The 27807-nt window shown below is 54.8% G+C and overlaps 1 protein-coding gene across 3 annotated transcripts in view; it reads left to right on the forward strand.

Moving 5' to 3' along the window:
• The window catches only part of CPLANE1 (ciliogenesis and planar polarity effector complex subunit 1), a 49133-nt gene extending 33512 nt beyond the window's left edge, over nt 1–15621 (forward strand). For all 3 annotated transcript variants that reach the window (XM_076073935.1, XM_076073934.1, XM_076073936.1), the window contains exons 39-53: nt 886–940; nt 1612–1749; nt 2530–2654; nt 3082–3289; nt 4204–4478; nt 5552–5654; nt 6792–6935; nt 7290–7320; nt 7883–8008; nt 8255–8420; nt 9100–9155; nt 9270–9419; nt 10048–10352; nt 11436–11758; nt 12053–15621. In XM_076073935.1, coding sequence (XP_075930050.1) covers nt 886–940; nt 1612–1749; nt 2530–2654; nt 3082–3289; nt 4204–4478; nt 5552–5654; nt 6792–6935; nt 7290–7320; nt 7883–8008; nt 8255–8420; nt 9100–9155; nt 9270–9419; nt 10048–10352; nt 11436–11758; nt 12053–12253 — 2406 coding nt within the window. In that variant the 3' untranslated portion in view covers nt 12254–15621. The remainder of the gene's footprint in view (nt 1–885; nt 941–1611; nt 1750–2529; nt 2655–3081; nt 3290–4203; nt 4479–5551; nt 5655–6791; nt 6936–7289; nt 7321–7882; nt 8009–8254; nt 8421–9099; nt 9156–9269; nt 9420–10047; nt 10353–11435; nt 11759–12052) is intronic.
• The last annotated feature ends 12186 nt before the right edge of the window (nt 15622–27807 follow it).

Here is a 27807-nt window from a genome sequence, read left to right on the forward strand (position 1 = left end):
GTATGTATGTATGTGTGTCTGTGTCTCTATATGGGGAGCGATTGTGTAGCAGTTAGCGCGCTGCGCTATGAACCTGGCGACCCGGGTTCGATTCCCGCTCACGGCCAACACCAGTGACGATTATCTGAACCGGTCCCGGGCCTCCCCTAGGCCGACTCAGTCTCAAATGAGTACCTGGTGTGGTGTGCAACCATTGCTACTAGGGAGACAAAGGTGGTCGGGCGTGGTGCTGGCCACCCACCCCCTCGTGTACCGTTCCGGCCTTCATAGGTGCTCGCTAACAGCACTTGCCCCTACAGTCTGTTAAGGCTATACGGGGGATCTTTGTCTCTATATGTGTGTTTGTCCGTGTGTCTGTAAGTCTGTATGTGTATCTGGCTGTCTGTCGATTTGTGTATCTGTGTATGTGTGTCGTGTATCTGTGTGTCCGTGAGTGTGTGTATGAACCATTCCCACAATAATGTTTATTAGTATGACAATTATTTACCCAGGAAAGCCTCGCTGAGTCTCAAGATTCTGTGTCGGAAGGTTCCTGCTACATTGGGATGTTTGGCTGATCCGGTAAATGAGAGACTTTGGCTTCATGTGGTGGGGCTTCACAGGGACACTGAGCCAGTGGAGGAAATTCCACACTTCTATGGCAGAGGCCAGTCAAACGATGTTGCCTTGCCACAAATTGGTTCTGGTTTTAGCGACCCCAAAAAGGATAATGGCGAGTAAGTGAATGCGGAAATGCTTTTCGTCAAGGAAACTTTGAGCAAATGCGCGCAAGTGACCCTTCATAATGCCCCGGGCGCATTGAAGCGTGAGCGGGTTGCTGGTGTCCGTGTGGTGTGTTCTAATCGGAATCTCTGAACGGCCAATCGGGCCTCTGTGTAACGGCAGGAGTCGCAGCAGACAGAAGTTGACCTGGACGGAGACGGATACGTGATCAGAGCCGGTAAGACGAGGGATCCCCCCATGTAACAATGCAGCGGGTTTGAATGTTAGCTGCGCGTGACAAGCGGATGAGGATGACGCGCACAGCCTTGCCAGCCCGTGGGTTTGTGAGTTGTAAATCTCAAATGCCGGCGACGATGGCGTCTGTGTTGGATTGGTTGGCGCTGCAGAGTGCGCAGGGTGCAAGGTGGGGGAGAGATCAGGTGCATGAGCGATTGCCTCTAAAACCCAGCCGGGGTGGGGTGTGTGTGGTGTGCGCGAGTGGTGTGTGGGGAGCGGTAGTGCGCTACGAACCCGGCGACCCGAGTTCGATTCCCGCTCACGGCCAACACCAGTGACGATTATCTGAATCGGTCCCGGACCTCACCTAGGTCGACTCAGCCCCAACTGAGTACCTGGTGCGGTGTGTAAACATCGCCACTGGGGGAGAGAAAAGCGGCCAGGCGTGGCGTTGGCCACCCATCCCCACGTGTACCGTGCCGGTCTTCGTAGGCGCTCAATAACAGAACTTGCCCTAACAGTCTGTAGAAAGCTATATGGGAGATATTTGTCTTTTAGTGTTGCGCACGCTCGATTAGGAACGCGCTGGTGCAGCAGGTGTGGGGAGGGCATCATCTAGCAGTAGATAGACCAGGGCTCGTGGTGTTGGTGTGCTCTCTGTGTGTTGTGCAGGTGCGTTCAGGGACATGCTAGCGCGGCAGGACGTGCTGCGAGGTGCCGTCCCCTCCTCGGCCGAGCTTCACCTGTTTGCTAGCACCAGCAAGAACGCGGCGAGCATGCGGCACGCGGCCACCAACACCACCACGACAGGTGCCCACACAGACAACTACACACACACACACCACGTACGTCGCATACACCTACACACACACACATCACGTACGTAGCATACACCTACACACACACACACCACGTAGCATACACCTACACACACACCACGTACGTAGCATACACCTACACACACACCCACATCACGTACGTAGCATACACCTACACACACACACCACGTACGTAGCATACACCTACACACACACACCACGTACGTAGCATACACCTACACACACACCACGTACGTAGCATACACCTACACACACACCACGTACGTAGCATACACCTACACACACACCTACACACACACCGCATACGTAGCATACACACACACCACGTACGTAGCATTCACATACACACACCACGTACGTAGCATACACCTACACACACACACACCTCATAATATACACCAACACACATACACCACGTAGCATACACCTACACACAGATACACACCACGTACGTAGCATACCCACACAGCGCACACCTTTCAAACAAAAAGCATGTGATCGTGAACCACTCATTATTTGTAAGCACTCCATATTTTGCCAATAACACCTTTATAGAAAGAAGACCGCAGAGCTCAGGGGGGAATTTGACGCTGGCTCATCGCCTGGCTGCTACTGCCTTACCCGCTCGTCTGTGGTTCCTCCTCGTGCCCCTGAGTCGTCCTCTCTCTTCGAGAGTGAGTGAATATCATGCGGCGGCGGCGGCATTACAATGATGGTGATGATGACGATGATGTGTGGCCATTGTGAACAGACGACAGCAGACCCGTGCTGGCTGGGCACATTCTGCCCCCGGACGTCGTGTTTGGACTACGCTACCCGGACCGGCAGGGGGGAGCCCCAGCCTCGACGGCTCCCCACAGTCAGCCAAGCGAGCAGGTCTGTAGCAAGTCCCTCGCCCCTCCAACCTCCACCCCACCACATTCACTCAGCGGCAGTGGGCGAGCAAGTGAGAGGACGAGTGAGTGAGTGAGTGAACACCCTGCGCTGTGGGATGGTTAGCTGTGCCTTGTGGCTGAGCCACCCAGTGAGTTTTCATTGGTGTGGAGGTTTGGTTTGCTGTCTGCAAGGGTCCTGTGGATGATTCTGAATCGAATTTCACTGATTTATCAGATTACCAGGAGAACGGTGGATCACTGCACCTCTGTTCGTAATCATCATTAGTCACCAATCACCATCATTGCAATAATCATCACCAATCATATTCGTCTCAGTCATCATGATCATCATCAACCATCAACATCACGATGCCGGTAACAACATGCGACTAAGTGGTTGAACATGCGCCATCACCGCGCTCGTCCAGGTGGAGCTGGCGCACCGCTTCATCAACGTGGTGGACATCGACGACGACCAGCTCAGGGACCTGCCGGTGGCCGGGGCGGCGTCCGCGGGCGAAGCGGCCCGGCCCGCCGCCGCATCGGCGGCGGCCACCCTCCCCGAGCCATCGAGCGCCGAGCTGCACCTCTTGGCGGCCTCCGTGGTCAACGCGGTGCAGCCGGTACCGGGCCGCGGTGAGCGTCCCGTCGTCAAGGCCGCGGTTTAGTTTCGCGAATGGTGATGACGGTGTTGGTGATCGACGCAGTTTTAAACTGTTGAGCAGAGTGAGCGGGGCTTGGGCAGGATGCGTCACGGCCAGAAGGGACATTGGCCGTTGGTCAGGAGCAATAACGGAGTGGCAGCCACGGGATGGAACGCGTCCGAGCGGACGTCCACCGAGGAGATAGAGCCGCGAAATCAGCGTGGGTGCGAGTGCCGGGCGGGTGGTCCATGGGAGCGTTGGTGAATCAAGCAAATCTGTGAAACTCCTTCCCTGTGAGCGTCAAGGTCGCCATCTCTTGGCTTGCCAGGGTATGATGACAGTACAGAAAGTGAATTATTATCCATCTGTACGGGGATGTAGCGTCACCCTGCTCGTACGTCTGCGTTTTCTCCGGGTGCTCCTTTTTCTTCTCACACGTATAGACACTCGTTAACAGAATTGGCCAAACATCAGAATGAGAATATTCATTTATACTGGAGGAATTCGATGAGCTATAAAGCTCTTTTTCACAGATGTCCAGTAAAATTTCGATTTAAAGCTTTCGTGACTGCAGGGATTCATCTTCTTGGTTCTTATATGTTTTTTTATTTTATTGTTTTATTTTTATGATTATTTCCCTTCTACGTGACTTTACCGAAAGAACCAAGAAGAAGAAGAAGATGTCCCAGTAGTTTTACAGACATATAGGACCACAGAGATTGGGTAATTGTGGGTGGGAGCGGTTCTGGCCGCCTCCCCAAGCGCTCGTCCGTGACTTGTGAGATGCTGCGCACGACGGCGCCGACTCTCCCGCAGCGTTGCGCCCCGCAGCTTGCACGGACGACGCCGTTCGCGAATCGAGCGTTTATAAACCACTCCGGCTTCTTCTTCACCTCTGCCGCGCAGAGCGCCAGCCTTCGCCGTCCCGCGGCGACCGTCTCACCGGGCGGCTGCTGCTGCTGCAGGAGGACCGTCCGACGGCGGCGCGGCCGCCGGCGCCGCCGGCCGAACAACGGGAAGGTGCCGGGGATGCGGGGCCGGTGCGGGGGCCCGGCGGGCCCGGCGGGCTCGGGGGGGCGCACGGCCGCGCGGCCGCCCGGCTGCGGCACATGGACGCACAGCTGGCGGCGTTGCAGCGCGTGGCGCACAGCGTGGAGGCAGACTTCCGCAGCGCCCACCTGGTGAGGCCACCACCGCCCCCCTCCTCCATGCTCCCCGCTTCTCTCTCGACGCTCCCAGGACCTCGCACCAATGTCCGCGCAGCGTCCGGTTTTATTATTGTCGCCGTACTCGGGAAAGCCTCGCTGAATCTCAAGACTCTATTTCAGGAGGGTCCTGCCAAATCTTTGCGGGACCGATGTTCCTGCTGCTGTTTGTGATCCCAATTGAGTAATTTGCCAACACCATTTACATTCTATGGGTTGTTTTAGCTATTGGGAGAAAATGTATATATGCATGTTGAATTTTGTTCGCATCGTAAGTAGCCAACCATGCTAATCGGAGTTGCGGGAAATTGGAGAACCTGGAGGAAAACCTATGCAGAGCAGGGGTAGGAGATAAAAACTTCATAGAGAAATGCGCCCGAGTTGGGAATTGCACCCAGGCCCTTGTTGCTGTCAGTGTTACCACTGCTCAACACAATGTGGAACTCTATAGCGGCATCTAAATGCGACTGCACTTCTTGACGCTGAACAGAGGCAGTGGGGCTCTTCATGGCATCGCGAGAGGGCCAGTTAGCCATTGGCAGAGTAGAGGTGGAACGTCTTGAGTCTGGACTCGAACAGGGCCCCAGGGAGTTTCAAATGAACATCTTCGCTCGCGCTTATTCACCCCCGGGCGTGGTGGCTGCGGCGCACCTGAGATCCAGCGCGTTGGACGCGATGAGGATTGGTGGATCGCGTGGAGATTTGTGAAACTCCCAAAACCACTTGGCTGCGAGGTGGCCTTGAGAAGGCAGCACAGCAAGCAGGTGGGGAGGTTCATGATCCCGTCTGTAGTCGAGCGGATCCCCTTCCTGTACAGCGTGCCGGGGTTTTCTCCTGGGTTCTCCGGTTTCCTACCTCCGACTCGAAGCCAAACTCTCAACGAATGGAATTCATGGCCGAACATTCCAATGTAGCAGCGCCGCCCCTGAAACTGAGTCTCGAAACTCGGTGAGGGTTTCGCGGACAAATAAATGACACCACGACGATGACGACGACGACGACGACGATTGTTAATGTGGCGCGTTGTCCGTGCCGCCGCCGCGTGTCAGCTTGTGGACACCATTGAGCAGCTGGGTGGGGTCGTGCTGCCCAAAGACCCCGAGGTCACGGCTGGACGCCACGCCCCATGGCGAGGGCCCTCCACGGACAGAGGTACGACCCGGCACGCACCACCGGACTTCAGCGACGTAACCGTGGGATCGCGCCGGCACGGTCTCGCACAGCGCCAATAACCGCCCGGGTCTCTCAGCGGTGGAACGGGTTCAAATCCTGGGTGGGTGGGGGGGGGGTTGACTCACCCCATCATCCCAACAGGGTCGATAAATTGAGTACCACTCTGTGAGTAAATCAAAGTGATTGTACTTTGGATAGACTCGCCCCCGCCATATGAATGTGGAATTTCCACCCCTGGCTCTGCACGGCTGTAACTAGGAAATGAGCACCAATGCCTCAACGCTCCTTTTTGACTTTGGTCCTGAGGCACATCGATGTGGCGTCGCTGCCATTTACGTTTCAATGCGACGTCAAGGCAGTGATGGCACTCGGTGACATCTCGGAGTGCCTGGCTACAACTTTAAAAACGTTTTCTCATTAACAAACCTTCAGACTCTTGTCAGCCGGGGCAATACGCACGGCCTGGAGTATACGAGTCAAGAGTCAGAGTGATCTGCTCAAATGAGCATTGAGCCATGGGTGCTTATCCCCTGTGGACAGCCCTGCAACTCTAGCGGTGGAAATTCCACATTCACATGACAAGGTTTCAGGCTTTGCATATGTAAAGACTCCGGCACGCATTGTACTTGGAGCCTTTCGTTATTTGGCATAGCACCAACACTGGGCCCCGTTTCTGGCTTGACTCGTGAAACTCCCACTCTCCCCGAACGTCCCCTCTCCTTGTGCTCTCCCCTTTTATCCCTTTCAAGCCCCTTTCTCTCGAAACGTCTCTCACTGTTTTGCTTTCAGCCGATCCCCGTCCTTCTCCCTCAACGGTTCTCGACCGTCGCTCCCAACTTCCAACCTTCGCTTCCCGCCTTTTTTCAGTTTGAACCTCTCCTCCAATCCCTGCAAACCTTGCCTCCCGACCAATCACCACGGAGAGGCCTCTCTGCACCAATAGGAGGCCTTGGCCTACTTCCTGGTAGTCTGTTTGGCTGCACATTTGGTTCGGGTGAGTGGCCTAGAATTTCGGTCATTACACATAGGACAATGGGGTTATGCATCTGCAGCACACATATATATAAGTATATGATAATAATTAGAATAACTCATAACTTTCCGCTCTTTGCGCAGAGCTGGGGCAGACGGGTGGGTGGGCAGCGCCGTCACAGTGGGAGCTGGACGTGGATGAAGCGGAGAACGGACACCGCCCGTCCAGCGGCACATCCGTGGACGTCTTGGGAAGGGACGTGCCATCACCGACCCTCCCTGATGCGGGTAGGGAAAGCAGTACCAACGATGCTCAGAGCTAATACTTTAATACAACCGTGAGTATGGCCACTAATACACCAACAGGTGCATTTGAAGGGCCATTGCTATAAACGTCACCCGTTGTATCTTTTTTCCTTTTAAGGCCACGGTGTTATTGATTAATGGGTTGAGTTTGTTGTTTGTGTTCATCCACCACTGCCAATGCAGTAGCAGCAACGAAAGAAAGGAACTTGTTGAGCTTCACGCAAGGCTTTGTGAAGCGTCTCGATTTGCGGCAGCGATCAAACGCTAAATAAGTTCAAATTGTACTCGCATTGTATTCATACGGGTTAGCTCTGACTTGGTGTGTTTGTTTTGCAGGTGACGGAGAGCTAATTTACGGCGTAGACAGGTGTGTGTTGCGCACACACACACACACACACGCATACACGCAGAATTCACAGCCACGTGAAAGCCCATTGAACGTTCGTAACCAAATTACGGGAGCGTGGCCGATCTCATCACAGAGGTCAGTGCTAAGCAGACCTGAGCCTGGTTGAGCGTGCTGGGTTTTCCCTGGGCTCTCCGGTTTCCTCCCACACGAAGCCCGAACAGCCCAACGTAGCAGGAATCCCCCTGAAAACCGAGCCTTGAGACTCTGTGAGGCTTTCTTGGCATAATGAACAATGTCACACTAAGCCTGAAAGCAATAATGCATTAGCTCTGCCTATCCGTAACAGGGGTTGGGGGGGTCACGATAACTCCCGTGACAATCCTCCGATATGAATAAAACTTACGAGGTTGTGTCGCTGTTCGGGACTTCACTGGAACAGTAGCCGTGGCCGTAGTAGCAAGAGAAGAGTAGCAAGGAGGCAACTGACAGCCGCCGCGGGTTGGCGAGTGGTGGATCATGAGTCACCCCGGCTGCTCTATGTTGTCGCCCCCCCCAACCCATCTGCCCTCGTCGTTTTCAGGGACGAGGAGTTGCGCTGGAGTGGCCTCACAGGAGTGAGCGACATCATCGCCGACGTCGTCAGAGACGGCGGTGCGGCCGACATGGGGCTCAGCCCATCGCAGGCACAGAGGATAGTTGCCGAGAGGTGAAAGGTCACGGTTTTGTCGAGCGTGCCGCCCCCACCGCCCTGCTTTCCATGGGCACGGTGTGTTGGCGCGTGTGTCTGTATTGGCGTTGACGTGCGTGCGTGTCGCCTTGTCAGCATGCCCGTGTGTCGGGTGTTTCGATGCACCAGCATCTCAGCTTGTCAGTCCGTTGGCGTGTCACACGGTGTGCCGCTGTGCTATTGCGTCAACGAGCCGTCGTGTCGTGGTGCCGCCGTGCCGTGCAGCGCCGCGCGTGCCGCTGGGCGCTTGCCGCAGGAGGACGAGCGGCGCAGGCTGCGCGAGTGGATGAAGCAGCGCCGGCTGCAGCAGCTGGCCGAGTACCGGCGCGAGCGCGCGGGGCTGCGCGATCGCGAGCGCGCGCCGTTCACCTCCGCCTCCTCCAAGCCGCCCGTAAGCACGCACAAAAGCAAAGCTGCCCCGTGTGGCCCACACTTGCCGTCGGGCCGAGCGCTGTTGGCGAGTAGCACCCACGGAGGCCGGGAGGGCGCAACCTGTGAGCGGGTCTGGCAGCAGCAGGTGATCATTTTAGGCCGAGTCGACCCGCGGGGAGAACGGGGTCGGTGCAGATATTCACCACCGTTGTTGGCCGCGGCCGAGGGTCTAAATCAGGGGTGGGCACATTTTTTGACTCGCGGGCCACAATGGGTTCTAAAATCTGACAGAGGGGCCGGGCCAGGAACAAATGTGTTTGTGTGAACTAACATAAATGACATGTAAAAATCATTACAAGAAAGGATTTGGCCTTTAACAGGTAGCAAAGCATTTATTTGCAAGGCAAAGTGCGCCATCTAATGAGGAAATGGGGGCATTACAGGAGAAAGGTAAAATTTAATAATAATATTTGGACAAGTTCGACGGGCCGGATTAAAAAGCCCAACGGGCCGTATACGGCCCGGGGGCCGTACTTTGCCCATGTCTGGTCTAAATGGTTGGAGCTTGGGGTGGCGGCATCGGCCACGGCTTGGCCAGGACGACGTCGCGATCTCAACCCTCGCTTCTGTCGTCGTGCCCTCCTCCCCCCGACCCCTTGTCCCGCGGAATCTCCGGCGGTCCCGGCCGACGGAGAAAGGCGGCCGACGGGAAGCCGCTGAAGCTGTCGCTGAAGGAGAAGGAGGAGAGGGACAGGTGGGACACGTCCACCACGTTGGCCTCACCATTGTTGACCCCACCTCGTTGACCCCACCTCGTTGACCCCACCGTGCTGACCCCACCGTGGTTGACCCCACCATGCTGACCCAGGCTGACCCGGGCACAGCATGCGGAGCGCAGGGCAGAGGACGCGCGTGTGCTCATGGGGCAGCTCCTGTCCGAGACGGCTCCAACTCCCTCCCGGCGGTCCGGGGCCCCTGCCCCCACAGCTCGTGCACGGAGCCTCACTCCCACACGCGGGTACGGCGCCTCACTCACACTCACTCACCCACCCACTCGCCCACCTCCCCACCCACTCACCCACCCACCCACTCACACACCTACTTACTCACTTACCCACCCACCCACTCACACTCACTCACCTACTCACTCACCCACTCACTTACTCACCCACTCACACACCCACTAACACTCACTCACCCACTCACTTACTCACCCACTCACACACCTACTCACTCACTTACCCACCCACTCACACTCACTCACCTACTCACTCACCCACTCACACACCTACTCATTCACGCAGTCACCCACCCACTCAGTCTCACTCACTTTCACTCACTATCTCTCACTCATACTCTCCCACTCACTCTCATTCTGTCCGGTGCGATCGTGGGCGTTATGGTTGCTGCACTAGGCGAGGGGTAACGCAGCTGTACGGGTATAAGCAGAGCGCACTGCGCGCGCTGCTAGTCACCTCCCCCGCGCCACTGCTGTGCTTTCCCCGCTGCACTCACAACAACAGATGAACACCCCCAGCACGGCGACCGCAGCAGTGCCGCGATAGTGATGGATGACGATGACGTCTAGGGTCGCGATGATGCCCGCGACGATGAACGCGAAACAATCGATCGCAATCTCTTCCCAGGGCCGTCGACGCATTCCGAAGCAGGAGCAGCTCCTCCGGTGGGGATCGACCCTCGGCACACGGCGCTGTGAGACGCGGAACGCCGGCCGGGCCGCGCCAAACCCCGGCCGCCGTCAGGCCGCGCAGCGCCAGCGCCGGCCGGACCCGGCAGCCGCCGCCGGCGACGGCGAGGCCCCGCGCCGTCTCGTTCAGCAGCCGCGTCGCCACGGCCGCCGGCGGTCGCCCTCCCCGGCGGGGAGAGCTCGGCGCCACCCGCACCCTCCGCTCGGCTGAGGAGCGCGGGCGCAGCGCCAGCTCTGCCGCCGGTATGCGGAGTGTCCGGGCCGCCAAACCAACCGTGGTGTCTCAGCCACGCCGTGTTCAACCACCGCCGCACTGCAGGGCACAGCGGCACACTCGCTGCACTCTCAATCACCGACTCACACACCCACTCACCCACCACACTGCAGGTCATAGTAACTCACACACCAACCTACCCACTCACACACCCACCCACTCACCCACCACACTGCAGGTCATAGTAACTCACACACCCAACTACCCACTCACACACCCACCCACTCACCCACCACACTGCAGGTCATAGTAACTCACACACCCAACTACCCACTCACACACCCACCCACTCACCCAACCACACTGCAGGTCATAGTAACTCACACACCAACCTACCCACTCACACACCCACCCACTCACCCACCACACTGCAGGTCATAGTAACTCACACACCCAACTACCCACTCACACATCCACCCACTCACCCACCACACTGCAGGTCATAGTAACTCACACACCAACCTACCCACTCACACACCCACCCACTCACCCACCACACTGCAGGTCATAGTAACTCACACACCAACCTACCCACTCACACACCCACCCACTCACCCACCACACTGCAGGTCATAGTAACTCACACACCCAACTACCCACTCACTCACACACCACACTGCAGGTCACAATGCTTCTCTTTCTGCTCCCACTGCTCCAATGTGGAATTCCCTCCCACCCATCTTCTCTTTTCCCCAAGCTCTTAAAATAACCTTGCTCAATTCCAAAAACGTGTTAACTCTTACCGATTACAACTCTTAAGAGTGCTGTTTATTGCTGGCTCCTTCACGTTTCGTGCCTGTGACCAACAACTACGTTTTCAAAAACACCCTAAATCACCGCGCTCGCTGCTTCAGCCAAACCTGCGCAGCAGCAGCAGCAGCAGCGGCGGCCGGCTGCTCCGGGTCGTCTCTGGCGCCGTCGCCGCTCCAACGCGACCACGCTTCGCCTGCGGCCGAACCTTCCGCCATCGTCGGCCCTCCGCCGGTCTCGTCGCCCATCCTCCCCGTCCCGCTTGTCACTTGGGTTTGCGTTTTCACTTTTTTACCTCTCAGCGCCGCTCCGTCCGGCTCTGAAACAGCCGATGCAGTCTCCGCCGCACCACGCCGCCGCCACCGCCCTCCGCAGGCCGGGCTCCGGCGGGAGAGCGCAATCGCCGCTCAGGGCCGGGAGAGGAGGGGAACTGCCGGCCGCTGACGGCCGCTGGGACGGAAGGAGGAGGGAGGACGGAGCGAGGATGGTAGAGGAGAGGTGGAGGACGACCGGGGAGGGCGGGGTGGTGGGAGACTCGGCGGAGCTCTCTGCGATGAGCAACTGGAGCGTGCCGGACGACGTGCTGAGACTTCTCGACAGAGACGACAGCGGCAGCCTGCTGGGGGTGAGCGGCGGTTGGGGCCATCGGCGGTCACCCTCGGCTCGTTTGGCCAAGCCGAGCGTCGGTTGCCCTCATCCGTTGTGATGAACCGTGCGTGCGTGCGGCCTCGTCCCAACTTTCGTTGTTTTGCCAGAAACTCGTTTGGAACGATCCCCGGACGAGGAGGAGGGGGTTTGAGACCATTTCGCCGCCGTTCTCGCCCACTGAACCCTTGCGAGGACAGCCCCTTGGGAGACAGCGATACACAGAGGCCATGCACGTGCATGACTTTTCATCCTTGTCTCTCTTTCCTTCCAGGTTCCAGGATTGCCCGAGGACCGAGACACGGACCTGGAGGCCCTGAACGTGCGCGCGGGTCGAGCTCGCAACGCAGCAGCAGCAGGAGAAGAAGGTGGCGACGATGATAACGACGTGTCGCAGAGCACCGGCAGCATCCTGTGCAACACCGACTGGGGCGCCGTCGATTACATGTTGGCGAGCCTGCAGCATCACGCCTGACGGCCGCCCCGTGTGTCTCTGCGAGTCTGCGTGGTCTCCATGCGAGTCTGTGGCTCTCTGCGTGCGTTCATGCGAGTCTTAGGAAAATGTGTGCGGGTTTATAGGCCTCACTGTGTGAGTCTTATGAGTCTCCATGTGAGTCTGTGGGTCTCCATGTGACTGTGTGGCTCTCTGCGTGCGAATCTATGGGTCTCTGTGTGAACCTGGGTCTTTGTGAGTTTATTGGGCTCTCTGTGATTCGATATGTTTAGGATCTTTGTGTGAGGCTCTGGGTTTCTGTGAATCTATAATTCTTGGGATCTTTTGTGCCAGTCTATTTGCCACTGTATGACCCTGCAATGAGCTGGGTATGGGTAGTCTCAGCTGTTATAGGTGTATGTGGCAGTCTATGGGGTTGGCACGTTATAGGTGAATGTGAGAGTTTGTGGGTTTGGCATGGTACGAGACTAAGCCTATGTTTGTGTTTTTTTTTAACACGATTGATGAGCACAGGCCCCAAGGCTTTAAAACGTCAAGCGGCCAGCAACAAACAGCACTATAAAAGTTGTAAGAGTTGACGCGTTTCTCGAATTGAGCACGGTTATTACCAGAGCTCGATAAGAGAGAGATGACGATGGGAGGAGGTCACCTCACTCGTCTCGCTGCGAGGGTGCCGAGCGGCGAGAAGCCAAAATCGAAAAATAATGAACGCCTAGAATAAGTCGAGTGGCCTTTTTGTGTTTTTACTGCAGCTCGCAGGGATTCTCGCCGCCCGAACAGCGTTGTGTGGTAATAAATGAACGGACTTCACACAAGCTCGTCAAACCCCCCGCCCCCCGTTCCATTCCTTCGGCATTGAGGCAGCCACCTCCCAGCTTAGGGCCAGCCGAATAATGGCAGTAGAGGGGATTGACTGATACCGCCCTCGCACAGATGCGTTTTCTCCGGGTCACCCGGTTTTCTGCCACGTGTATAAACACTCAGTAGTCACGGGCTTGGTCAAACATCCCGAATACAGGATCACGGAGCTTGGTTGATTGTTGGTGCCGGCTCTGGCTGTCTTCCCTTGTTGTGTCTGTTTAGTCCGTCAGCCTATCAGCTTCCCAAACCAATCTGTTTCCAGCAGCGTCTGTTTTAAGCGCGCAAGCTCTGGACCGCTTTGAGAACGTTTTCTTTTCCTCGTGGGCTGACAGCGGAGAGAGCGATCCCTTGGTGGTCTGGTGGCTCGCGGAGGATCCGGATTGCGGATCAACGGCGGCCGCGAGCGCCGCCTTGCGGCCCGCCACGCCGTCTTATCCACGGGCTGCTGATTGCAAAATCGTCGGCGAGTAAACCCGGTGGCGAGCGACAAAACCACGGTTCCCTTAACTCGGTCCGCACCCGAGCGCTCTGGAAACGGCGCAACTCAGATCTCCTGCAACTGCTGTGTCCACACAACTGAGCGAACAGGAGCCCGATAAGGACCTTGGTGTCTGGCCTCGCCCTTGACGGCATAGCCTAGCCCCCCCCCCCCCCTCCGCCCCCCCCCTGGTCAGATCAGCTCTGGGCCGCCCACGTCAGGATTGTAACGACCGATTGTAACTCGCGATTTTGAGCACGCGGTGAACCACGCCGCTACAAATTTCGGGAGCAGATGGCCGCTTGAAAGTCGTTTCTGCGTAACCAAACACAAAAATCAGTTCTAAGCTAATTTCTTAACCACTGCTTTTTGTGTTTTAGTTTGTTGTCCTCCCACCCACACCGCCGATGCGCACGGTTTCGCTATGTATGGTGTGAAAGAAGTTAAACATACTGTTTGCTTACAACAATTTAGATGCGTGCAACTGCTCGCTCAGATGTGGACCCAGCTCATAGCCAAACGAACGTGGTGTGTGTTCATGTCATCCGTGGCCATCCCTCCCCACCCCTCTGGCACTGCCCCAGACAATTGAACGTTGGCCGCGTTCAACTCGTGCGTGTGCGGTGGGCGAGCGAAGGTCTCCGTTTATTTAATTTTGCGACTGCGACGGCCGAGCGCAGAGCGGCGTAGGCGCCACCGGATGGCAGGAAGATTGTCGTCTGCCCCGGTCGGCCACGGACACAGCGGCCGGCTCCTCCGGTGGCAAGGGTTGCGATGACGGCGCGGGCTGCCCGATTTCGACAGCGGTCGTGTTTGCAAATCCGATCAAATGTTCGCGTTTTTACCGGGCCGCCTTTTCTCTGTGCAGACTGCGGCGGTGTCCAAACACGGAACGCGCCGCCGCTGTCCTCCTGAATGTGACCAAATCGCCGTGGGAAATGAGACCCAATTATATTTTTTGTTATGAAGACGCGGCTTGTTTTGGTTTATTTTTGCTTCTTCTTCTTCCCCGTTGGTTATTTAAACGTCGCGTTTGGCGGCGCGCATTCAGACTCGAAACGAGAAGCGCTCGCTGTCGTGTTTGCACGAGGACGACTTTGGCAGAGGCGGTCGGAGACTTCCAAAAGCCTCGGGAGTAAAAAAACGCCGAGATGGCTGTGAGACGCGCGAAACCGCAGAGTGAGACGCGCCAACGCAGCCCCCACTCCGGGGGGGGAGGGGGGGGGACGAGCGGCCACACGCACTGGTCAAGCCCCTCCCGCGACCACGGCGTGTGTTGTGTGTGCGCGCGCGCGTGCGTGTGGATTGGAGGTTATTTGAATGGATCTCGGAGGTAACTCCGTGACATCTGCCTCTGCGGCTCGTTGCGAGTGGACTCTCCGCCGCCCCGTCAGTCGACGCCAGGGGCACAGTTGTTAAATTTCGGTGGAAGTTTTTTTTTTAAGTTCCCGCCATCGAGCCGATGCGAATCCACCCCGCGGGCGCGAACTCTCGCGTGGAAGATCACAGAAACTTGTGCGCGCGATTGGGGTTACGAATTGCAAATCCGTGGACCCACTTGACGTCGCGCAAAAGAATTAATGAATGGGTTAGTGCATTGTAAAATGAGTTTGGGCATGGCTGAATGAATGGCTGAATGAGTAAAGTGCATAGGTAAGTGATTGAATTGGTGAAATGAGTGAGCGAGTGGATGTGTTGGTGAACGGGCTAAGGTGTGGGTGAATGAACGCACGGGTGAATTGATGGGTGGATGAGTTGCCGGACGAATGAGCGATGTACCGAACGGACGAACACGACTCGACCGACTCGGTGAACGCATTCACGAACTGAGCGGAAGGAATTAAAGAGTGCGGCTTGACCGAATCAACGCCACCACCAGGAGGCGCCCTCTGCCTGAATCACAACCTTCACAGACACCCCTGCCCCCCACCGAAGCCTTACTTCCCCAACCCCCTTCCTCCGGGGTGTGGCAGCAGCGGCGGCGGCGGCGGCTCTTGATGCCAATTCCCAACAGGTGGAGCCGAACTTAAAACCACCTCCGCCGCCGCCATGCAATGGCCCCCACACTTGTGGGGGGTTGTTGTTTTTTTTCCTGGATGGCACAGGACCTGTGCGCGCGTGCGTTTTACGCAACGCGTCTCGTATTTTGAGGCTGCTGTCTGTCGATTGCTCCAGACTTAAGGTTTGCTGTTGTATTTTTATTTTGGGAGGGGGGGGCGCGGTGTGTTACACCTGTTAGAGACAAAATAGGTCACAAGAAACGTCGCCGGCCCCCCCACCCCCCAAGTTTGAGTAAGTCTACCGGATTGTCAAAGAATGGGGGACGCGTCCCGGAAGAGGAGGAGGAGGTCGTCCTTCGAGGGAGATGGAGCGGCTTAAAGAGATGCCGGGTGGATTGATCCATCGCGGGATCGTGAGCGGCGGCGGCGGCTTGGGGGAGGCCTTAGTCCAGCAGTGGATTGGTCATGGCTGTTTATGATGATGGTGGTGGTTATGATGGTGGTGATGATGGTGATGATGATTGTGGTGGTGGTGTTGATGGTAGTAATGATGTTGATGATGATGATGGTTTATAATGGACAAAGCTTTGCTCAAGAGTGCAATGGGCCCACGTGAATGAAAGGCGTCTTCCCCGCGAGCCACGAATGGCACTTGAAGCTGGGACATAACAAAAAAATATACCGCATGGGGCAAGTGATGGGTGCTGTGAGCGAGTACCATGGCCCGGGCGCCTTTGTCTCCCCAGTTCTGATAGTCTCACACCACGCACCGAGCACGCACGCACTTAAGGGGCGAGTCGTACTCTGTGGAAGGACAAGGGCCCACTTGGGCTATCACCCGCTGCTGTAGGTGGCCGTGGACAGGAATCGAACTCTGGTCGCAGTGACGGAACAACGACAAAAAAAGATATTCCCCCCCCCCACCGTGTGAGTCTCTACAGACGCTGAGTCGTACACGTTGGGAGCTGCTCTATTGTGTTATCTGTAAGCGAATATCATGGGAAGGTCCCTGCCGTACAGGTGTGCGCTTACCTGGCCCATTGTCAGCGGCAGCGCCAACCAACACTGTTACAACTGCGGTTGTTCTCGTTTACAAGTTCACGATGTTTAACCCGCCGAGAACAAAATAGATCTATTGCCTTTTGTTGTAAAAAAAAAATCAACTCGTCCATTTCATCAGCGTTTTACAACTGCGAGTCCTGTGCGGGCTCAACTCTCCGAGTCCATCGGCCTCTGTTGGCTTCCTGCACACCCCCCCCCCACTCTCGCGCGCGATGGCAGCAGTGACGTACGTTGAACTTCTTTCGCACCGTACGTAGCCAACCGTGCTAATCGAAAGTGCGGGGGAAGGACAACAAACTAAACACAACAACAAGCAGTTCTAAAGGAATGAGATTGTCAATGTAGATGGTTTAAAAGTGCATAGCTCCAGTGGCTTCCTAATATCGGAAGGAAGAGCGTTCCAGACGGCCACAGAAGCGCATCTGAAAGCGCGCGATGCAGTGAAAGTCGCTGCGAGGATGACCGGAGTCCACATGATGTTGAGAGGATGATAACAGGATAATGATGTGAGGATGTTTATGACAGGATGATGATGATAACAGGATGATGATCAGAGGATGTTGATGACAGTGTGATGATGAGAGGATGATTGATGATATGATGACATGATGATGATAGGATGATGATAGGATGATGATAGGATGATGATGATGATAGCAAGAGGAGGCGGTCAGACCGGTCTACGTGGGGCATGGAGCCGTTGAGCGAGAAGCTCAGCGATGTAAACATCGCGAAACTAATTGTGGGGTTTGGTTTGTCACGTGACCGTGGAGCCCCGTCCAGGTGGAAAATCTGTCAAAACCACGGGCGCGAGTTTGAACCGACGCCCGCCGAAGAGATGCAGGCGCAGCCCTGCAATTCCCTGCATCACGCCACTACTGGCGGAAGGTCCTCCACGAGAGGGAGCCCTGCAGAGCCCCTAAAGGCTCTGCAGGGCACTTTTAGCCTCTAAACCCACGTTGGCCGGACGCTTTCGATGACCCGGGAGTTGCCCAACATTTTACCCCACCACACGCGATTCGCCCAATCGGAATATCTGCGGGGCACCCACTCTTACCGCTGGGTGCACAGCGGCACGGGGGAGTTGAGGGGTGGGAGATTTAAGAAACTCGACCCCATTGGTCCAACTGGCGCGCCTGGAGATGGAATCGACCCGGTCACCTCCGGCTCGCAGGTCGGGCGTGGTGCTGACCGTCGACACCGCTAGGGTGGCATTCGGTACGACCCCCACACTGCTGGGCCGAGGCCCGGCTGTTGCTGCTCATGAATCGGACTTTGTGACCTTGGTGCGCGCTTGGCCGATGGATACGGACCACGGATGATGGATGTTGAGTAAAGTTTGCTGGGTGTACCTTTTTTTTCTAAATCTTTCTCTCCTCTCCGCCGCCCACTCCTTGTTATTGTTTATACAGCGGCATTGTGTTAGTTTATGGGAGTTCCCCCCCCCCTCCCCCAACTGCAAGTTGGCAAACGCGCCGAGGCTGTTGTTTGTCTTTTGCCAGACGAGGTGGAATATTTTACAAGAGAGAAAGTGAGCGCGAAGGGCGATGGAGAGCCAGAAAGGGGGCTCTGTGTCTAAAAACAAACACACTTTTTTTTATTTCACCAGGTAACGCCCACTTGAGCCATGTAGCTATTTTAAAAGAAGCGACCTGGGCGGAAAATGATGGCTCAATAAAGTGGCCGATCGCGTGGACGTGTGTAGTATCCAAATTCTAAATGTGGAGGGAAAAACCGGATAACCCGGATAAAACTCCACGTGACCACGAGGAGCGAGACAGAGAGAGAGAGAGACACCGCAAACTCCAAATATACAGCAGGCGTCAGGGTCGGGATCGAACCCGCAACCTCCTGTATACCAGGCGAGGTAGTTGACATCTTCTAGCCAACGTTATGATGATGAGAGAGAGACACCGCAAACTCCAAATATACAGCAGGCGCCCAGGGTCGGTATCGAATCCACGATCCTCCCTTCCATGCCAGGGCGAGGCAGTTAACATCTCTCATCCACTGGCGGCGTTCTAGCTCAGCGGGTGGTTTGGAACACCCAGCCAGACGCGTTGTTGCTTCCAGCAAGCACCTCGGGCGTGCACGCCAAATATGAACCCCCGGTATGGAACACGGCGACGACCACCACCGTGGTGGTCTACGACTTCAACAGGTGCTGGTTGTCGCTGGACGCTTGGCGTTTTGAGCCTGTGCTAGGGAACTGTGACTAAATAAATACCTGTAGAGTCGCTGCTTCTTATTGTTGTCGTATGGCTGCTGCTGCTGATGTAGACGCAGAAGCAACGGCTACAATTTCACATTTCAGGCGACTCCGACTTCAGATAACCGCGTCTAGGAGTCGTGGAAGTGTAAATCGCGGCGATGTCGCCTCCGAATTTGCGGATCGGGTGCATCGCCTCGTTATGCGTTGTACTACGGCCTCTGTTCTTGATGACCACAGTCGCCCACTGCTACTGGATAATGTTTCTTTAATTTATTTTACATTTGTGCATCGGGTGACCGCATCCGATGCCACGGTTATGTGCGGATGCGGTTTTCGGGTGGACCTTGGGCTTCGTGGAAGATGACACAGCAGCTGTGTGAGACTGGCGAGTGGTAAGCCGATGAGGGCTGACGACAACGCGTTTGTATTGAGCCCTGCAGACACGGAGCGGAGATGTGCTGCTGATATTTGCTCCGATTCTGTGGCAATATATGCCATCATCACACATCGTCATCACGGATGGCCTGGTGATGCCGAGTTGTCAGTGGTGCACAGACAAAACAAGTCGCAACGTTTCGTCTCAACAACACCGTGGCCTTAAGAGGAGCACTATTTATACACAAAGACAAAGATCCCCCCTATAGCCTTAACAGACTGTAGGGGCAAGTGCTGTTAGCGAGCACCTATGAAGGCCGGCACGGCACACGAGCGGGTAGGTGGCCAGCACCACGCCCGACCGCCTTTGTCTCCCCAGTGGCGATGTTCACACACCGCACCAGGTACTCATTTGAGGCTGAGTCGACCTAGGGGAGGCCCAGGATCGGTTCAGATAATCGTCACTGGGTGTTGGCCGCGAGCGGGAATTGAACCCAGCGCGCTAACCGCTACACTACCGCTCCCCACTATATATATATATACACACACAAACAATATTAAATATGCGACGTTCCGGGCAACGGCCCTCAAATGACGGGCCGCCGTGCGCAGTGTTATTGGCGGCGGTGGAGAACTCGCCGCAGACCGCACCGCCTCCGACTCCGCTCATAAATAACTAAATATAACGCGAGATTTCAAAGTGAATTTTGACACAGTTTGACTAAGTGGAGGCGACAAAGGACCGAAGGAACCCCCCCCCCCCCCTTAGGAATGGGGGCCCTACCCCCTCAATGTGATTGATTGAGACAAAGTGCAAACATTGCCCTACCTTCTTCCACTGCTATCACCCCCCCCCCCCACTCACACAAAGACAAAGATCCCCCGTGTAGCCTACACAGGGACGCTGGGGCAAGTGCTGTTAGCGAGCACCTGCCTCTATGAAGGGCAACGGGGGCGCACGAGGGGGCGTTCGCACAATGCTCCAGGTACAGGTACTCGATTTAAGGCTGAGTAGACATAGGAGAGGCCCAGGACCGGCTCATATATTCGTCACCGATGTTGGCCACGAGCCGGGATTGAACTCGGCTGGCCGGGTTCGTAGCGCAGTGCGCGAACCGCTACACTGCCGCTCCCCACAACAAAGACAAAGGTCCCCCGTGTAGCCTTAACCGAGTGTTGTCAGAGAGCACCTATTAAGGCCGCAAACAGGGCCAGAGTAGTGGTGGTGTGGTCAGCACCACGTCCAGTGGTGATGTTTGATCACCGCCCCTTCGTGCGCCGTGCCGGCCTTCAGAGGTGCTCGCCAACAGCACTTGCCCCAACAGTGTGTTCAGGCTATACGGGGATCTTTGTGTTTTTGTGTGTGCGTGTGTGTATGTGTGGCGTATGTGTGTATGTATTGTGTGTATATATATTTTGGCACTCACTCCGACCGTGACATGTTTGATCAGTGACGCATAGAAAAGTCGGTAAAATATTACATCAATTCAACATTTGCTGTCTCTGAATTGCTCAACAAAAGCGCCTGGATTTCCATTCCGCGGTATAACCCACACATCATCACAACCCACACATCATCACACAACCCACACATCATCACACAACCCACACATCATCACACAAACCACACATCATCACACAACCCCACACATCATCACACAACCCACACATCATCACACAACCCACACATTATCACACAACCCACACATCATCACACAAACCACACATCATCACACAAACCACACATCATCACACAACCCACACATCATCACAACCCACACATCATCATACAACCCACACAAGATCACACAATCCACACATCATCACACAACCCACACATCATCACACAAACCCACACATCATCACACAACCTCACATATCATCACACAAACCCACACATCATCACACAACCCACACATCATCACACAACCCACACATCATCACACAAACCACACATCATCACAACCCCACACATCATCACACAACCCACACATTATCACACAACCCACACATTATCACACAACCCACACATCATCACACAAACCACACATCATCACACAACCCACACATCATCACAACCCACACATCATCATACAACCCACACAACATCACACAACCCCACACATCATCACACAACCCACACATCATCACACAAACCCACACATCATCACACAACCTCACATATCATCACACAAACCCACACATCATCACACAACCCACACATCATCACACAAACCACACATCATCACACAACCCACACATCATCACAACCCACACATCATCATACAACCCACACAACATCACACAACCCCACACACCATCACACAACCCACACAACATCACACAACCTCACATATCATCACACAAACCCACACATCATCACACAACCCCACACATCATCACACAACCCCACACATCATCACACAACCCACACATCACACAACCTCACATCATCACACAAACCCACACATCATCACACAACCCACACATCACCACACAACCCACACATCATCACGCAACCCACACATCATCACACAAACCCACACATCATCACACAAACCCACACATCATCACACAACCCACACATCATCACGAGGCATGTGCAATTAGATCATGTCTGGCACTCGGCTGGTGATTGATGGCACTCGGCTGGTGATTGACGCAGCAAAGAGGCACAGGCGCAGCCCCTGCAGTTTCTTGCTCGCGCCGCTGCTGGCAGAAGAAAGGAAGGACCGACGAAAGAAAGGAAGGAAGAGAACGCCCCTCCCAAAAAGAGGGTCTACTCTTCCGCGTCTTCAAAGTGGAAGGCGGGCCGCTTTGATGGTGAACTATCATACCGCGAGGAATGACGCGCCCCGTGCCGTGCGAGGGACAGCAGGATGGGACGCGTTCCGCTTTTCGCTCTTCAAGATCCGAGAAGCATCGCCACCGCGACCGCCACCGCCTCCTCCTTTTCGCTGCTAATGCCTTTCACCCTCCGCCAGATCCCCCGAAGCTGCTGCATAGGGGACACGTGGCGACCTCCGAGATCTGCCCTTGGCAGGCTCATCCCACCATCTGACTCACAGACTCACACACAGACCCACAGACTCACACACAGATCCACAGACTCACACACAGACCCACAGACTCACACACAGATCCACAGACTCACACACAGATCCACAGACTCACACACAGATCCACAGACTCACACACAGACCCACAGACTCACACACAGATCCACAGACTCACACACAGACCCACAGACTCACACACAGACCCATAGACTCACACATAGACCCACAGACTCACACACAGACCCATGACTCACACACAGACGCACAGACTCACACACAGACCCATAGACTCACACACAGACCCACAGACTCACACAGACCCGTAGACTTCCACACAGACCCACACACAGATCCACAGACTCACACACAGAACAACAGACCCACACACAGACCCACAGACTCACACACAGATCCACAGACTCACACACAGACCCACAGACTCACACACAGATCCACAGACTCACACACAGACCCACAGACTCACACATCAGATCCACAGACTTACACACAGACCCATAGACTCCCACACAGACCCATAGACTCACACACAGACCCATAGACTCACACACAGACGCACACAGAGACCCACAGACTCGCACACAGACCGACACAGAGACCCATAGACTCAAACACAGACCCATAGACTCACACACAGACCCATAGACTCACACACAGACCCATAGACATACACACAGACCCATAGACTCACACACAGACCCATAGACATACACACATACCCACAGACTCACACACAGACCCACAGACTCACACACAAACCCATAGACTCACACACAGACCCACAGACTCAGGGAGACCTCTAGACTTACATACAGACAAAGACAAAGAGCCCCCGTATAGCTTTGACAGACTGTTGGGGCAAGTGCTGTTAGCGAGCACCTATGAAGGCCGGCACGGCACACGAGGGGGTGGGTGGCCAGCACCACGCTCGGCCGCCTTTGTCTCCCCAGTGGCGATGTTTGCACACTGCACCGGGTACTCATTTGAGGCTGAGTCGACCAAGGGGAGGGCCCAGGACCGTTTCAAATAACACTGTGTAACAAACTTTTTTTTTGTTCCTGGATAGTAAGTGTTATTTCCTAATTGCTTACGTCTCAAAAGTACAGAAAATGGGTATTATTCCTCAAAAACTTTGCTTTTGTGACCAGGACAGTAATATTTAGAAATTTACCTATTTTCCAGAACATTCCAGATAGATTCAGTGCTGAGTAAACTTGGAGTAACTTCTAGAACATTCTAGAACTTTTCAGTAATATAAATAATAGCATAAATCCAGGGTCCTTAAGCCCACCAGTTCAGTTTAGTTCCAGCTGCCTAAGTGGATACATATCTGCATTTTTCTGAGATGGCATCAAGAGGCTGCAAGCATCCGGCAGACGCATTTTGCTATGTCTGCGACCAATTTATCAAGTACCCGTCTCTTCCCCTGGCTCACTCGGTGCACCTCAAAGAGGATTACAACAGCATCAAGACCTTGCTGGACGCCTTGAAGTATGACGAGTACGGCTGGGAGGACTTCAAAATAGTGGAATTCCTGATGGGTCTCCAAGGCGGTTTTAGCAAGTTTCCCTGTTATCTTTGCCTTTGGGACAGCAGGGACACCAAGGCGCACTACCACAGGCAGGACTGGCCACACTGCGGATCGAGTTCTCTGTGGGGAGGAACAACGTCAAGTGGGAGCCACTGGTGGACCCCCGGAAGGTGCTGATGCCACCACTGCACATCAAATTGGGCCTCATGAAAAATGTGTCAGAGCTGTAGATAAGGAGTCGGCAGCCTTCAAGTACCTTCAAGACTTCTTTCCTAAGCTGTCTGAGGCAAAGGTCAAAGCCGGTGTCTTCGTCGGACCACAGATAAAGAAGATCCTGGAATTCAATGAATTCCCCAAGAAGCTCACTAGTAAGGAGAAAGTGGCTTGGAGCAGCTTTGTCGCAGTGGTTCGTGGCTTCCTGGGCAATCACAAGGTCTAAAACTATGCGGAGCTGGTTGAGACTGGTGAAAAACTACAGCACAATGGGCTGTAGGATGTCCCTCAAAGTCCATATCCTTTATGCTCATCTTGATAAATTCAAGGAGAACATGGGAGCGTACTCGGAGGAGCACGGTTGGTTACGTACGGTGCGGAAAAATGCAACATACGTACACACATAGACTCACACAGAGACCCATAGACTCACACAGAGACCCGTAGACTCACACAGAGACCCATAGACTCACACAGAGACCCGTAGACTCACACAGAGACCCGTAGACTCACACAGAGAACCATAGACTCACACAGAGACTCATAGACTCACACAGAGAACCATAGACTCACACAGAGACCCGTAGACTCACACAGAGACCCGTAGACTCACACAGAGACCCGTAGACTCACACAGAGACTCATAGACTCACACAGAGACTCATAGACTCACACAGAGAACCATAGACTCACACAGAGACCCGTAGACTCACACAGAGACCCGTAGACTCACACAGAGACCCGTAGACTCACACAGAGACTCATAGACTCACACAGAGAACCATAGACTCACACAGAGACCCATAGACTCACACAGAGACCCATAGACTCACACAGAGACCCGTAGACTCACACAGAGACCCGTAGACTCACACAGAGACCCATAGACTCACACAGAGACCCGTAGACTCACACAGAGACCCATAGACTCACACAGGGACCCATAGACTCACACAGAGACCCATAGACTCACACAGAGACCCGTAGACTCACACAGAGACCCATAGACTCACATAGAGAACCATAGACTCACACAGAGACCCGTAGACTCACACAGAGACCCATAGACTCACACAGGGACCCATAGACTCACACAGAGACCCGTAGACTCACACAGAGACCCATAGACTCACACAGAGATCCATAGACTCACACAGAGACCCGTAGACTCACACAGAGACCCATAGACTCACACAGAGACCCATAGACTCACACAGAGACCCGTAGACTCACACAGAGACCCGTAGACTCACACAGAGATCCGTAGAGTGTTGTTCTTCCCCCGCACCTCCGATTAGCACGGTTGGCTACCTAATTTGCGAAAGAAGTTCAACATATAGTACGTACATACATCACTAGTACTCTCACGGTCATTGCATTTACTGTTCTATTTAAAAGAAGCGAGGTGATGCCATCGGCGTGCTGTCATGGAACACCTGATCGTGATTTTAATAACAACAAAAATATTTCCCTCTCTCATCAACGGCTCGAGACGACCGCTCCATCGCAGCAACCGGCCACTCAGCCCGTCGGTGCAGGGCCCAGCCAATACCAACCTCAAGCAGAATTAAGTGGAAATGAGATTTGGATTCGATTTAAAAAAAAAATCCATATGGGTTGAGAAATGTGACGTCACATCAAAATGCGCAACTTTAAATAAATATAGACAACACGTTCTACTTAATTAAATAGACTTTTTGATAAATGTTTTCTCCTACAACATCAGAGTGCAGCGCCACGTTAAAAACGCACTAGAAAGGCAATAGTTTAAAGCGATTTGAAGCAAGTTTTATTTTGGGGGGGGGGGGGCAGAGCTTTGTGACGTCATATTTGAGGGGGGGTCTGACTTTTTGTGACGCCGTGTGACGAGGTGGGGGGGTCAAAAATCGTCCAAAATCGCGTGACGTCATTTATGGACGGCCCCTTACAGCAATACACCCGTCCTTGGACGGGCAAAAGGCTAGTGATACATATATTTTTGTTGTTGTTGTGGTATTTCTCACGGTTGCTAAGCACTCGCAGGCTCAATGGTCGGAAACGTCAGGCGGATAGCAACAAACAGCACGATTATAAAGTGTAACGCGCTTTTCTTGATTTGAGCCGAGGTTACTTTTATAAGAGCTTGCGATGGTGATGATGATGACGACGATGTGGGGAGGTGGGAAATGCAAAGTGGAGCCCTGCAAGGGAAGAAGCAGAAAGATAAGTGAGGTGACCTGCAGTGTGATGAGTGGGTGAGTGGGTGTGTGGTTCTGTGGTTGGGTGAGTGAGTGAGTAGGTGAGTGAGTAGGTGGGTGAGGGGGTGAGTGAGTGGGTGAGTGGGTGAGTGAGTGGGTGGGTGAGTGGGTAAGTGAGTGGGTGGGTGAGTGAATGAGTGGGTGAGTGAGTGGGTAGCTGAGTGGGTGAGTGAGTGGGTGAGTGGGTGAGTGGGTAAGTGGGTGAGTGAGTGAGTGGGTAAGTGGGTGAGTGAGTGAGTGGGTGAGTGGGTAAGTGAGTGGGTGAGTGAATGAGTGGGTGAGTGCGTGGGTGGCTGAGTGGGTGGCTGAGTGGGTGAGTGGGTAAGTGGGTGAGTGAGTGGGTAAGTGAGTGGGTGAGTGGGTGGGTGAGTGAATGAGTGGGTGAGTGCGTGGGTGGCTGAGTGGGTGAGTGAATTGGTGAGTGGGTGAGTGCGTAAGTGGGTGAGTGAGTGGGTGGTTGAGTGGGTGAGTGAGTGGGTGGCTGAGTGGGTGGCTGAGTGGGTGGCTGAGTGGGTGAGTGAGTGGGTGGCTGAGTGGGTGAGTGAGCTGAAAGATTGAGTGTCTGGTAGACCGAGTCCTCAACATGGACGGAGGAGTCAGTTGAGTGAAGTTTACATGAACAGTCGCCGTGTTAGCAGCGATAGTAGAGCGACACGGAGGCGACTCCACGCCTGGTCTAGAATTATGTTTCATTATTTCTGCTAATTCGCTGAACTCGTTTACAATCTTTAAACACGGTTTCGTCCGTTGCCATGACAGCGACGCAAGCTTTGCACGGGGTGATGACGGTGATTGTGTTTTTGACGTTGGTGCTGCTGATGATGCTACTGATGATGCTGCTGATGATGCTGCTGCTGATGATGATGCTACTGATGATGATGCTGCTGCTACTGCTGGTGATGGTGATCATGATGATGCTGCTGCTGCTGATGATGATCCTGCTGCTGCTGCTGCTACTGATGATGCTGCTGCTGTGCCCGGGGTTCCCGCGAGAGGAGGAGTCCCGCACTCGTGAAGCACGCAGCGAAGCCGCCGGTAATTGTGTAACTGCCTCTAATTGAGCCAATTAGAGGCCTGAGCGTGGCCATCGTGCACAGCGGCACCGCGAACGGAGTTCTCACGCCCGCGGTACGACAGAGACGCCCCCCCCCTCCCCCCCCCAATACCCCACAGCCCTCCCCCCCCCGGCCAAGAGCCCCCCCCCCAATACCCCACAGCCCTCCCCCCCGGCCAAGAGCCCCCCCCTCCCCCCCAATACCCCACAGCCCTCCCCCCCGGCCAAGAGCCCCCCCCCAATACCCCACAGCCCTTCGCCCCGCCCCTCGCGAGTCTCACCCCCCCCCTCCTACCCGAGTACACCACAGCCCCAACAAACAAGACAAAGATGCCCGTATAGTCTGCACCATACCGCTGGGGCAAGGGCTGTTGGCAACTGCCCACGAAAGCCGGCACGGCGCACGAGGAGGTGGGTGGCCAGCACCACGCCCGGCCGCCTTTGTCTCCCCAGTGGCGATGTTTACACACCGCAC

This window comes from Petromyzon marinus, chromosome 44 (assembly GCF_048934315.1).
Source record: "Petromyzon marinus isolate PM22_M1 ecotype Great Lakes invasive population chromosome 44, UKy_Petmar_22M1.pri1.0, whole genome shotgun sequence".
In the NCBI taxonomy this organism is placed as follows: domain Eukaryota; kingdom Metazoa; phylum Chordata; class Hyperoartia; order Petromyzontiformes; family Petromyzontidae; genus Petromyzon; species Petromyzon marinus.